Raw genomic sequence first — 15,027 nt, forward strand, 5'->3', positions numbered from 1 at the left:
CCATATGCAGTGAGTGCAGCCCTAAAAAGACAAAAAAAAAAAAAGCAAGCAAGCAAGCATTTGGCACATAACTGGCAAATGGATGAGTGAAAAATTCATACTTTTATCTTTCCCAGTTTTAAACATATTGACATATCTTAAAGTTTCAAATAGAACATATGTTAAAAGTCTGGGAGAAGAAAATGTACAGGGAATTGTATTTTTCTAAATCTCACAACCTGCCAAAGGTGATTGCTAAGGGTTGAACTGTGTCTCTCCACAAAAAAAGATATGCTAAAAATCCTTACCCCTGGGGCTTCAGAATGTGACCTTATTTGGACAAGGATCTTTGCAGGTGTAATTGGTTAAGATGAAGTCACACTAAAGAAGGTGAGTCATTGATCCAGTATGATTGGGGTCCTTATAAGAACACAGCCACGGAGTTCCTTTGTGGCCTAGTGGGTTAAGGACTGGTTGTGGCTGTGGCTCGGGTCACTGCTGTGGCACGGGTTCAGTTCCCAGCCTGGGAACTTCTGCATGTGAGGGCGTGACCGTAAAACCCCAAAACACAGTCCTGTGAAAACAGAGGCCCAGGGAAAAGGCCCTGTGAAGACAGAGGATTGGGGTGACACGGATACAAGACAAGGACCGTCGAAGACTGCCAGCCAAGACCACCAGAAGCTGGGGAGGACTCTCCGACAGGCTTGAAGAGAGCTGGGCCCTGCCGATGCCTGATTTCAAACATCTAGCCTGCAGAGCAGCGAGACAAATTTCTGTTGTTTGAAGCCTGCGGTACTTGATGAGGGCAGGCAGCCTGAGGAAGCCAGCACCGTGGCCTTGAATTTGAATTCTTGCAAATAATGGGGGAGGAGGAAATAGTCACCTGAACATCATGACCTTCAAGCTTTCAATAACTTTCCAGCTTATTTTCTGATGCCGGAAAATATTTTCAAGGACATGCCCCGTCCACTCAGGAATGCTGGAAAAGCAAACAGTAAAGGACACACACAACATACCACGAAACTGAAATTTTAATATGCTAGATAGTGACATAAAAACTGTAAAAATCAGCGTTACAACATTGGTTTTCAAAGATTAAAATTTACAACTGTAGTGAAATAAGGTTTCCAAAAGTTAGATTTCCTTAACATTTCACTTCAATATTAATCTCTTTACAGTTTACCAAAATGGCATTATTCCATCTTTTTTTTTGGAAGGCATAAATGCTCTTCTTAAGTGAAATATTAACATGGGGCCCTAATATGTAAAACAGAAAGGGAAGGTATTTTGTTGGGGGGAAGCTTCCAGAGGGGGGCCACACACTTCCCTAGGTATCACCTCTTAAGACTCTTAGGGCCCGGAACAGTCTGAGAACCACGGAACGAAAATACTAATAATAAACACCAAATAAGATCTCACTGACAAAGGACAAAGAAGTTCATTCAGTAACCTTTTTTTTTTGTCTTTTTAGGGCCACACCCGAGGTATATGGAGGTTCCCAGGCTAGGGGTCTAATTGGAGCTACAGCTGCCAGCCTACACCAGAGCCACAGCAATGCAGGATTGAAGACTTGTCTGCAACCTACACCACAGCTCACGGCAACGCCGGATCCTTAACCCACAGAGTGAGCCCAGGGTTCAAACCTGTGTCCTCATGGATATTAGTTGGGTTCGCTACTGCTGAGCCACAGCGGGAACTCCAGTAACCAATATTTTCAAGCCTTTGCTTTTCCACATGCTTTTCTTTGGTTTCATCACCTCAGAAAACTCACTGAGTAGTAACTGCTTGAATGGCAGCTATATTAAGGAGAAACTGTATTTCCACACCTGGGAAATTATCTACAGCACAGATGGTATTGCATAAGATCCAGTAACAATGATTTTTTAAAAACATTTTGGAGCAGTTCCTTGCTCGTATTAATAAAAACAAAGCGGTTCTCATGAATAAAGCCTCAAAGCCAAGGTAATTCTTAGAACGATGAAGCATTCCAGTAAATCAAAGGGAGATTCTAAGTTGATGTAACATCCTCGGGCCTTAGGATGGATGTCTATTTTTTTTTTTTTCAGGCTGAATATGCAGCATATGGAAGTTCCCAGGTTAGGGATCGAATCAAAGCTACAGCTGCCGGCCTACACCACAGCCATGGCAGCACAGGATCCAAGCCATGTCTGTGACCTACACCACAGCCACAGCAGTATGGGATCTCTAACCCACTGAGCGAGGCCAGGGACCGAACCCATGTCCTCATGAATACTACTCAGGTTTGTTACCGCTAAGCCATCACAGGAACGCCAGGATGGACGTCTAAAAGGATAGAACCAGCAGCAATATTCACACAAACCATCTGTTAGAGGAATACAAGAATGGCTGGGCTGTGGGCATCTGGAGGTATAGACACAGCGCTTAGGAAAAGCAACAAGGCTGCACTGGACCCCAGGGGCACAGGGGAGCATCTGCTTCAGGCGACAGGAGTAGGAGTTATTTACAGCTTTTAAAAGAAGTCAGGAGGCCCTGACCTTGGTTTAGCTGGCTGGACTTGCTCACTGAGAACCTTTCCTTGAGGTTTATTCTAGATGGTTTAATTCAAAAACATCTATTTAAATCACAGACACTAATGCAGTGTGCCAAGCTCTGCTCTAAGTGCTTTTTTACACATATTAACTGAGTTAATCCTCATAACAACCCTATGAGGTAGGTACTATGATGAGGAAACAGGCATACACAGATTAAGCAACTTGCCCAAGGTCATAAGGCTTGAAAATGTTGATCTCGGATTCAAACCCCTTTCAAGGGAAAAAAGGCCATCTTTGGCTAGCAAGAGAAATTTGTCCTCAAAAAATCCCAGGAACTGGCTGAAGTAAAAAAGGGGAAAGCAGCACCAGAATGGACACTCCGCTTGCTCAGCATGTTAGAAGGACAGAATCTCTAAATCAGTTTTAATAAGATAAATGGTACACAGATGAATACAGAATGTCTTCTATGCCTAGTAAAAGCCCTTAGTAAATTTCAGTTTGTTTCACAATGTCTCAAATCCCACACTGCTTTCACATGGCATTCCAGCTGAACCAACCAGAAGCTGATCCAGGAGGCATGTGCTTCTCTATCACACAGGTTGGCATAAAAAAGATGGTAAATAAATATAAAGCTTGTTTTAAAAAAGCGGTTTCAAATAGGTTTTAAGAATAACCTTGTATGTCCCAATTCATTACTTTGTCATATTCTTGAATCCTTTGCTTTATGTGGGAAAGCTTATTCTTCAGATAATCACAGCGTTCCTTTTTTTCCAGAAATGTAGGATCCTAGAAAAGAAACAAAGCTATGATCTCAGCCTTTGGCTTCCTGAGCGAAAAATACAGAAACGCACATTATTACCCAGAAAATGACCTTTCACAGCAGATTTTCCTGCAGCAGGTTGCAAAATCTGCCCAACAAAAGTAACAGGTGAGCTCTCGTTTTTTTTTAGTGGACTTCATTTTTTTTTCAAACGGTTTTCATTAATAGCAAACTGGAGTGGCAAGTAGAACTCTGAAGCAATCGTAACGTAAGAGGTTAACAATACATTAAAAAGTAAATAGTGAATATGTAAAGGATGAATAAATGCTCTCTCCAGCCTCTACTCACTTGTGCAGTTAAGGATGGAGTTAGGAACATGTAAAATAAGTTAATAGTTTTGAGTGAAACAGGGTGAAGAGCTCTATTACGGCTCGTTTCCCGTGGTTCCTAAATCAGGTCCTAGCAGAATGTATTCAAGACAGAGTGAGAAGAAAAAGACACCCAGCAGCCAGCCACCCATGGTCCCTAACAAGTAGCATCTTAAGAAAGACAAAAAAGAACTACTTCGCTAAAAGAATCTAAAGTCTTGTCAGTTGTCACCACTGTACCTGCGTAAGAATATACTTGGAAGAAGAAAATGGTTTTACTCACATTCTTTTTTTTCTTGAACTCTTCGTGGATTCTTGAAATTCTCTCATGTTCCTAAAAATAAGATATTGTATAGGTCAATGAAAATACCTGCAGTTACTCAAATCAGATCGCAAGAATGTCTCAGGGTACACTGGGCATGAAAACAGAAAGACAATTTTTTACCTAAGACTATAATGAAAGTAGTCACACATACATAAAGTCAATCCAATGGATAAATATTTGAGGGCCTTGGGGTCAAGGGGTGAACAGGAAAGAAAAGCCTTTACCTGTGTAGGACCGAGTCGAGTCCCAGTGCCGCTGCTTGCCCTAAGACTTGGTTTCCTTATCATTTAAATGGGAATAATAACCACAACCACTCCATAGTGTTGTGAGAAGGTTCGCTTATTTGAAATGATCCTTCTAAAGTGCTTGGCACATAATAACCACATTAGCTATTACGAAGTAGAATTTTTATCCCCTTTGGCAAGTTCTTTCTCAAGTTATTAGGAACTGGGATTAAGAAGCTCAGACTATCCAAGTTATTTTATTTTTTGTATTTTTTGCCTTTTCTAGGGCCGTTCCCTCAGCATATGGAGGTTCCCAGGCTAGGGGTCGAATCGGAGCTATAGCCACCGGCCTACAGGGCCACAGCAACGCGGGATCCGAACTGCATCTGTGACCTACACCACAGCTCACAGCAATGCTGGATCCTTAACCCACTGAGCAAGGCCAGGGATCGAACCCACAACCTCATGGTTCCTAGTCGGATTCGTTAACCACTGAGCCACGGCGGGAACTCCAATCCAAGTTATTTTTGAATTAGGCTGCTTCTGGAGTTGCCTTGTGGTGCAGTGGGTTAGGGATCTGGCTTTGTTGCTGCAGTGGCTTGTGTCACTGTTGTGGCATGGATTCAAGCCCTGGCTGGGAACTTCCGCACGCCACAGGTGTGGCCAAAAAAAAAAAAGTTGCTTCTAATTTTATGCTAAGTTTTATAATAAATATGAAATTTGTTGAAGAGCTGAACAGTCTATCCAAAGGAAACAGGTTTCCAGAGCAATGCCCTCATTTATCTGGGTAAACCTATGACTTGGAGATTGCCAAACATTATAAATCTAATATATAGAAAGTAAAATACTAATTTATAATCCTAAAGCTTCCTCTGAGAACATTTTCCATCATGAACTCATATCCTTTTCCATATATAAATATATATACGCATATATGTGTGTGTGTGTGTGTGTGTGTGTGTGTGTATTTTTTTTTTTTTTTGGTCTTTCTGTCTTTTCCAAGGCTGCACTCGCAGCATATGGAGGTTCCCAGGCTAGGGGTCTAATCAGAGCTGTAGCCACCGGTCTATGCAATAGCCACAGCAATGCCAGATCCGAGCCGTGTCTGCAACCTACACCACAGCTCACGGCAATGCCAGATCCTTAACCCACTGAGCAAGGCCGGGGATCGAACCCGCAACCTCATAGTTCCTAGTTGGATTTGTTAACCATTGAGCCACAATGGGAATTCCTATATATATATATATATTTTTTTTTTGGGTCTTTTTTTTTTTAGGGCTGCACTCATGGTATATAGAAGTTCCCAGGCTAGGAGTCTAATTGGAGCTGCAGCTGCTGCCCTATATCACAGCCACAGCAACACCAGATCCAAGCCCTGTCTGTGACCTATACCTCAGCTCACGGCAATGATGGATCCTCAACGCACTGAGTGAGCCCAGGGATCAAACCCACATCCTCATGGATATTAGTCAGGTTCATTACCATTGAGCCATGATGGGAACTCTTCCCAAAATATTTTAACTCATGTCTTTTACAGACTAAGATCATAAGTATTGTTTGTGTCTTGACTACTTTCCATCAGCAAGCTGAGCCTGGTAATTCAGTTATTAACCTCTATTAACAGGTCCTGGATTGGGAATAAAATAGCTGCCTGGGGGCAGCGGTGCTGTGCTGGAGATGCAGGCAGAGATGAGAGCTGTAAAGCCTATCCTGGAGTCAGTCAGAGAGACTGAATTAAGAGGGTGAGGACCAGAGGGATTAACTTAAGCAAAATACCTATTTCATGAAATAAACTTGGAAAAGTCATGTGATAGTAATTTTTCAGGGGTGCACGAGCAGGTTTGTGTGAGAACCTATGCCTCCAGCAGGCCCAGTGGGTCCTGAAACACCTCCTGGAACCTGCTTGGAGATGAGTAAGCCTTGCCTGGGGACTCCTGTCCATGGCAAAGCCCACCCCATGGACCATGAGAAGCTCACTTTTGTGATACAATTAACACCTCTACCTTAGATAAGGCCTGGAGGAGATATGGAGACCACAGCCTGGTCATTTGGCTACGTACTTGCCATGCCACACAAAAAACCCCAGGAAGTGATGACTGTTGGTACCGTGTGGGGACATCGCAGGAGGACCCAGTCTCTCAGCGCCTTCTGTAATCAGGACCCTCCCACCCCCAACCCCAGACCCGCACGCCTAGGCCCCAACCACTCACACAAAGCCTACAAGCCTGAGGGCACCGGCCCTGGCTCAAAGGTTACACATCACAGTCAGGTATCTCAGCATCCCATCTGCTGACCAGCTTGTTCTTCCAACCTGTGCTGATCCAGACGCCTGGTGCCCGCTCCTTCCTTCCTGTGACTCCTCTGAGGGCATCTCAACTTGGTCACCCTTCTTGGACCTTGCTTGTTTCCCAAATGGCACTAACTGACCCGGGACCTGCAGTATTTGTTGGATTTCTCCTGATTCCTGGCACTGGCATCTCGTAGCCAACACCTTCCCATCACTCCAAGATGGGAAAATGCCACACCTCTACACATTCGGCTTAGAGAACTTATAACTCATTTAAAAGAGTTACACTTAAAAGACCGGTCAAAATAAAGATGCCCAACTAACACAGGTCTCAGGAGAAGAATATATATATGTAAATTTGATATTTATTAAAAAATTCTAGGAGTTCCCATCATGGCACAGCAGAGACGAGTCCGACTAGGAACCATGAGGTTGTGGGACTGATCCCTGGCCTTGCTCAGTGGGTTAGGAAGCTGGCATTGCAGTGAGCTGTGGTATAGGTTGCAGTCATGGCTTGGATCTGGCACTGCTGTGGCTGTGGCGCAGGCTGGCAGCTGTAACTCCAAGATTTGACCCCTAGCCTGGGAACCTCCATATGCTGCGGGTGTGGCCCTAAAAGGCAAAAAAAAAAAAAAAAATTCTATATGAGTTTTAAAATTTTAATTACGCAAGTAGTAGATTAGATTAATACATTTGCTTACTTTTTTTTTTTTCTTTTTTGGCTGTATCCATGGCACACACAAGTTCCCCAGGCCAGGGGTCAAACCTGTGCCACAGCAGTGACAATGCTGCATTTTTAACCTGCTGAACCACCAGGGAACTCCAATACATTTACTTCTTTTTTCTTTTTTTTAGGGATGCACCTGTGGCATATGGAAGTTCCCAGACTAGGGGTTGAATTAGAACTGCAGCTCCAGCCTATACCAGGGCCACAGCAATGCAGGATCCAAGCTGGATTTGCGACCTACACCACAGGTCATGGTAATGCCTGATCCTTAATCCACTGAGTGGGGCCAGGGATTGAACCTGCATCCTTATGGATACTTGTCTGGTTCATTACTGCAGAGCCACAGTGGGAACTCCTACATTATCTTTTAAAAGGATAGGATAAAAAAAAAAATTATCCAGCATTGCCACAGCTGTGATGCAGGTGGCAGCTATGGCTAAGATTCAGTCTCTGGCCTAGGGATTTCCACATGCCATGGGTGTGACCATAAAAAAAAAAAAAAAAAGAAAAGGATAGGATATTACACACAAATGTTCATAACAGCATTATTCCTAATAGCCAGAAAGTGGAAGCAATTCAATGTCCATCATCTGGTCAATGGATAAAGAAAATGTGGTATATTCCTACAACGGAATATTATTCTATCACAAAAAAGAGTCAAATATTGATTCCTAACACACCAGAGATGAACCCTTAAATATTACGCTAAGGGAGAGAAGCCAGACACAAGAGGCCACATATGATATCACTGCATTTGCATAAAGTGTTCAAAGTAAGCAAATCCACACAAACAGAAAGTACATTAGTCGCTGTCAGTGGCTGGAGAGGTGGGAAAGAGGGAACAAGTGCTAATGGGATGGGTTTTTTGGGGTAGGATGATGAAAATATCCTGGAATTCGCAAGTGGTAATGATTACACAACCTTGTGAATATACTAATTGAATTGTACCCTTAAAAGCACTGAATTTTATGGTATGTGAATTATATAGCTCAATGAAAACATGTGTGTCTGGTAAAAAATGCCACTGGAGTTGCCACTGTGACACAACAGGATTGGCAGTGTCTCTGCAACGCCAGGACGAAGGTTCGATCCCCAGCCTGGCACAGTGGGTTAAAGGATTTGCTGCAGCCACAGCTGTGGTGTAGGTTGCAAATGCGGCTCGGATCTGATCCCTGGCCTGGGAACTCCATATGCTGCAGGACAGCCAAAAAAGAAAGGGAAAAAAAGAATGCCATTGCCTATGAGGGCATCCTGATTTCCCAGATTTTATAAAGGGGGGGGGGGGGGAAGGCAGACCATTACGGAAAAGGCTTACAGCCCCTACAACTGACATCTCCACTCTGGTTTTCCCTCTGCCATCATCACGGTCATCAGTTGGAAGCCTGTGCCCTGCAGCTCACATCGGCAGCTTCAGATCCACTCTCCATCCTGACCCACCCTGCTCTCTGGGCCGGGGCGATATCTGCTTGGCTGTGACTTGCCCTGGAGAACATACGGACCCTGGCGGCTCCTCTACATCCCATCCTCCCCTTTGTGAATAAACCCTCCTCAAACGATCTTAGTTCCAATGTGCTGCCAGGCTCCTCTGGGACCCTGACTGATTCAGTATGTGTCTTGGGCAAATTTATATCTTACCTTTTTTTCTTTCTTTCTTTTTTTTTTTTTGTCTTTTTAGGGCCACACCCATGGCATATGGAAGTTCCCAGGCTAGGGGTCAGATCTGAGCTACAGCTGATGGCCTACCCCAGAGCCACAGCCACGCAGGATCGAGCCTCATCGGAGACCTACACCAAAGCTCACGGCAATGCTGGATCCTTAACCCACTGATCGAGGCTAGGGATCAAACCCGGGTCCTCATGGGTACTAGTCATGTTCGTTACCGCTGAGCCACATTGGGAACTCCAAATTTCTATCTTATGTCAATAAGAAAATAAAATACTGCTTAGTAATTTAAGGCAAATAACATTAAATTATATAATTTGAATTGTCACCCCAAGGATCTCAAGTGACTTTCCCAGACAGCCGGTGGTTAGGCCTGTCTACACGTCACATAAGGTCCGAGTTCATCCTTCTTCTAGCAGCGCTCCTCCCTGGCCATGGCAGGCACTGACCTGCTGGTTTTCTGAACGATGCGGCAGTCTGCTCATCATCGCATCCAGCTCATCAAACTTCTTCAAGACGGCCTGAACTTCCGCGGAGAGCTCCTTGTACTTCCGAAAACTGGTCTTGGAACACAGCTTTATAGCGTTCTCGTTCATCATCTGTCTGAATCATAGGGTATTTCCTGAGGAAAAAAATAATAAACCAAAGTTGAGGTGTGGCCAAGATGGCAGAGTAGGAAGACACTGAGGTCACCTCTCCTGCAGGGGTACCGAAGCTGCAACTACTTACAGAGCAACTATCGATGACAAAGCTCTCCTACAAAGATATAAAAGAAAGAACCGCAACAAAACTGGCAGGAGAACAGAGACACAGTACAGTCAAGACCCATATCCTCAGGTGGGTGACCCACCAACAGGGAAATAACTACAACAGCAGGAGGTTCCCATTGTGGCTCAGCAGGAATGAGCCTGACTAGAATCCATGAGGATGTGGGTTTGATTCCTGTCCTCGCTCAGTGGGTTAAGGATCCGGCGTTGCCCTGAACTGTGATGTAGGTCACAGACGTGGCTTGGATGCCATGTTGCTATGGCTGTGGCATAGGCCGGCAGCTGTAGCTCCGATTCCACTCCTAGCCTGGGAACTTCCATATGCCGCAGGTGCAGCCGTAAAAACAAAACAACAACAAAAAACAACTGCAGAGGGTCTCCTCAAGGAGTGAGGTGTTTGAGCCCCACAGTGGGCCCCCCGGCATCAGGAAGACAAGTCCCCAAAATGTTTGGTTTTGAAGGTCAGCAGGGCTGACCCAGAGGGCTGTGGGAAAGAGACTCCACCCTTAAAAGGCACATACAAAATCTCACACAGTCCAGGACTCAAAACAGAAGCAGGAGTTCTCGCTGGGGCACCATGGGTTAAGGATCCAGTGTTGTTTCTGCAGTGGCTTGGGTTGCTGCTGAGGCACAGGTTTGATCCCCACCCGTTGCAGTGGGTTGCCACAGTTGTTTCCAAGGTTGAAGCTGTAGCTCAGATTCGATCCCTGGCCTGGGCACTTCCACATGCCATGGGTGGGGCCAAAAAAACCAAAATGACAGCAACACAAAACCCCCTCAAAACCAGAAATAGTCATTTGAAAGGAGCCTGGGTCAGACCGACCTCCTCATTTTGGAGATCCTTCCAAAGAGTAAGGAAGCAGCAGAAGCTTATGCGGGGGTCACAGACAATGATGGCAACCATTTCTGGGAACTTGTTCTACCATAAGGACACTGGTACTGGCTAGGCGTCATTTTGTAATCCTCCCTCTAGCTTATTAGCACAGGGATCTGGCTCAGCCCACCAGCCTGTCAGCACCAGTACTTAGCCTCAGGCAAACCAGCTTACTCAGATGGGAACACAGGCCCACCCACCAGCATGCCAGCTGCGTTAAGACTCCCTGGTCCCCTAGCAGCCCTGGACCTGGCCCTGTCCACCATTGGGCCCACACCAGTTCCAGAACCCCAGGACCTAGCTCCATCCACCAGCAGGCTGAAATTCCAGGACCCCCAGGACCTAGCACACCCGTCAAAAGGCCAACATCAATTCCAAGACACTTTGGGCCCTTCAGCCAGCTGCCCTGGGATCTGACCCCCTCACCAGGGGGCTGATGCCATCTTTGGGACACCCTGGACCCCATAGCCTGCCATATCATGAATAGCCTCATTCAGCAGACTGACACTAGATCTGAGACCCCCAGGCCTGCAACCACCAACCCTGAAAACCAGCTGTGCCCACCTATGGGCCAGCACTAGCTCCAGAACCTGCAGGGCTCCATATCCAGCAACCTCATGACCAGCTTCACCAACCAGTGGCCAGCAGCCTTCACACAAGGTAGGGCTTGGCAACTACAGGACTGGGGACCAGCCACAGCTACCAGATCACTCATAGCACTCAGCCTGCCTCAACAGAAGGCTCCGAGAGCCCACAGAGGGGACACCCCTAGAGCACAGAGCTCTGGTGACCAGGAGGGAGTGCACTACTGGGACACTTAGGACATTTTCTGCAAAAGGTCATTTCTCTAAGATCGAGAAACAAAACCAACCTACCAAATATATGGAAATAAGACAGCAAATTAGGCCAAATGAGGCCACAGGCAATTATGTTCCAAACAAAAGAACAAAATAAAATTTCAGAACAAAGTAGAGAGGACATAGACAATCATAAAGGTGTTCAAAGAATCCAGAAAAAGAATGGATGAGCAAGGTGAGAAGTTAGAAGTTTTATTTATTTATTTATTTATTTATTTATTTATTTATTTATTTATTTTTAGGGCCGCACCGTAGCACATGGAGGGTCCCAGGCTAGGGGTCCAATTGGAGCTACAGTTGCCGGTATACACCACAGCCTCAGCAACACGGGATCCAAGCAATCTACACCACAGCTCACGATAACACCAGATCCTTAACCCACTGAGCGAGGCCAGGGATCAAAACCGCAACCTCATGGTTCCTAGTGAGATTTGTTTCCACTGCGCCATGACGGGAACTCCTAGCCTTTTTTGTCTCTTCTAGGGCTGCACCCTCAGCATATGGAGGTTCCCAGGCTAGGGATCTGCTCGGAGCTGTAGCCACCGGCCTACACCAGAGCCACGGCAACGCGGGATCTGAGCTGTGTCTGTGACCTATACCACAGCTCACAGCAACACTGGATCCTTAACCCACTGAGCAAGGCCAGAGATGGAACCTGCAACCTCATGGTTCTTAGTCGGATTCATTAACCACTGAGCCACGACGGGAATGCCCTAGAAGTCTTAAATAAAGAGTTAAAAAATAAAAAGAAGAATCAAGTACAGCTGGAGAATACAATAACTGAAATGAAAAACATACTAGAAGATGAAAATCACTGGTGGGTCAGTGTGTTAAGAATCCTGCCTTATCACTGCTATGGCACGGGTTGGATCCCTGGCCCAGGAACTCCCACATGCCATAGGCACAGTAAAGAAAAATTCACACACACGCACACACACACACACACACATACACACACACACACACACTAAAAGGAATCAACAGTAGATTAGATGATACAAAGCAAACGATCAGCAAACTGGAAGACAGAACAGTGGGAATCACTCAAAATGAACGGAAAAGGAAAAAAGAATTTAAAAAAATGAGAAAAGTTTAAGAGACCTCTGGGACAACATCAAGTGCACTAACATTCATGATATAGGGGGCCCAGAGAGAAAAGAGAGAGAAAAGGGGCAGAGAACATATTTGAAGACACAATAGCTGAAAGCTTCGCTAACCTGGGCAGCAAAGGAAGAGCAACAATTTACTACAAGGGAATTCCCATAAGGTTATCATATGACTTTTCGGCAGGCCAGAAGGGAGTGACATAATATATTTAAAGCAACAATAAGGAAACACCTATAGCCAAGAATACTCTACCTGGCAAGGCTTTCACTCACATTTGATGGAGAAATCAAAAGTTTTACAGACAAGTCAAAGTTAAAAGAGTGTTAGTTCTACCAAACCAGCTTTACAAGAAATCGTACCGTATTTTTTTTTTTCTTTTTAGGGCCTCACCTGCAGCATACATGGAAGTTCTCAGGCTAAGAGGTCAAATCAGAGCAGCAGCTGTCAGGCTACACCACAGCCACAGCAACACCGGCTCCAAGCCACATCTGTGACCTACATTGTAGCTTGTGGCAATGCCAGAACCTTAACCCACTGAGCATGGCCAGGGATCAAAACTGCATCCTCACAGATACTATGTTGGGTTCTTAATCCAATGAACCACAACAGAAACTCCCACAAGAAATTTTAAAGGAACTTCTCTAAGTAGAAAAGAAAAGGCCACAACCAGAATTCCCTGGTGGGCTAGCAGTTAAGGATCTGGTGTTGTCACTGATGAAAGTAACAAAAGGGAAAATCTAATTGGTAAAGGCAAACACACAGTAAAGGTAGTAAATCAGTCCTGTATGAAGCCAGTAGGAGAAGAAAAAGCTAGTAGGAAGGTTAAAAATCAAAAGTCATAAAATCATCCATATCCACAATCTAGATGTATGTGTTAAGGGATACACAAAATAAAAGATATAAATTTTTTTTTTTTTTTGGTCTTTTTGCCATTTCTTGAGCCACTCCCGCGGCATGTGGAAGGTTCCCAGGCCAGGGGTCTAATCGAAGCTGTAGCCACCGGCCTACAGCAGAGCCACAGCAACGCTGGATCCGAGCCGCATCTGCGACCTACACCATAGCTCCAACGCCAGATCGTAAACCCACTGAGCAAGGGCAGGGATCGAACCTGCAACCTCATGGTTCCTAGACGGATTCGTTAACCACTGCGCCATGACAGGAACTCCAAAAAGACATAAATTTAATGTCAAAAGCAGTAAACTTTGGAGGTGGAGACCAAAAATGGGTGATTGTTAAAATGTGTTCAAACTTAAGAGCCCAGCAACTTAAAATAATCACATTTATATGGTTTGCTCTATATAAACCTCATGATAACCACAAATCAAAAATCTATAATAGATACGCACAAGAGAGAAAGAAATCAAAATATCAGAGTCATGAAATCACGAGGGAAGGGAGTTCCCTGGTAGCCTAGCAGTTAAGGACTCAGTGTTGTCACTGATGTGGCTTGGGTCACTGCTGTGGTTGCAGGTTTACTCCTTGGCCCAAGAACTCCCACATTCTGAGGGCATGCACCTCCCCCTCCCCAAAAGAAATCACAAGGGAAGAGAGGAAAAGGAGAACAACAACAAAAAAAACCCTATAAAAACAAACCCCAATCAGCAAAGTGGCAATAAGCACATATCTATCAATAATTATTTTATTTATTTAGTCTTTTAAGGGCCGCACCCTCGGCATATGGAGGTTCCCAGGCTAGAGGGTGAATTGGAACTATAGCTGCTGGCCTACACCACAGCCACAGCAACACTGGATCCTAGCCTCATCTGTGACCCAAACCACAGCTCATGGTAAAGCCGGATCCTAACCCACTGAGCAAGGCCAGGAATCAAACCCACGTGCTGATGGATACTAGTCAGGTTTGTTAACCACTGAGCCACAACGGGAACTCCAGGCTCGCAGTTTCGGCTCCAATTCAACCCCTACCCCAGAAACTCCCATACGCCAGCAGGCGTGGCCGTAAAAAGAAAAGAAAAAAAAGAATGAAATCTTGCCATTCACAGCAACATGGATGGACCTAGAGGGTATTTTATTTACTGAAATAGTTCACATACAAGAAAAACAAATACTGCATGATTTCACTTATATGTGGAATCTAAAAAAAACCCAAAACAATTGAACAAGTATAACAGAAACTGACTCACAGGTACAGAGAACAAACATGTGGTTGCCAGAGGGCAGAGGGGTAGGGGGTAGGGGGAAGTAAAGAAATAGGTAAAAGAGATTAAGAGTTACAAACTTTCAGTTGCAAAACAAATGAGTCAAAGGTATGAAATGTACAGGGTGGGGAATGTAGTTGATAACTATGTGGTATCTTTGAATAGAAACAAAACTTTTTTGTTTGATGGTAACTAAACTTACTGGCCATGATTTTGAAATGTCCAGAAAAATCAAATCACTATGTTGTGTGTTAGGAACTAACCCAGTGTTTTAACAGGTCAATCATACCTCAAAAACAAACACAAAAGGGGTGAGAGGAGGAATTCAAAAGGTACAGCCTCTATCCACCCCTAAGACCCTATTGGACAAGGACTGATATAGGTAATTGAACACACCAATGGGAGAAAACCACATCTTTCT

At 44.8% G+C, this 15,027-nt stretch overlaps 1 protein-coding gene across 1 annotated transcript in view; it reads right to left on the bottom strand.

Moving 5' to 3' along the window:
• Positions 1 to 2,887: 2,887 nt before the first annotated feature.
• MARVELD2 (MARVEL domain containing 2) overlaps positions 2,888 to 15,027 on the bottom strand; it is a 31,606-nt gene continuing 19,466 nt past the window's right edge. Inside the window, 4 exon segments of the mRNA XM_047795401.1 lie at positions 2,888 to 3,278; positions 3,904 to 3,954; positions 9,295 to 9,393; positions 9,395 to 9,467. Coding sequence (XP_047651357.1) covers positions 3,156 to 3,278; positions 3,904 to 3,954; positions 9,295 to 9,393; positions 9,395 to 9,467 — 346 coding nt within the window. The 3' untranslated portion in view covers positions 2,888 to 3,155.

The sequence above is a fragment of the Phacochoerus africanus genome, chromosome 1, assembly GCF_016906955.1.
Source record: "Phacochoerus africanus isolate WHEZ1 chromosome 1, ROS_Pafr_v1, whole genome shotgun sequence".
NCBI classification, from domain to species: Eukaryota; Metazoa; Chordata; class Mammalia; order Artiodactyla; family Suidae; genus Phacochoerus; species Phacochoerus africanus.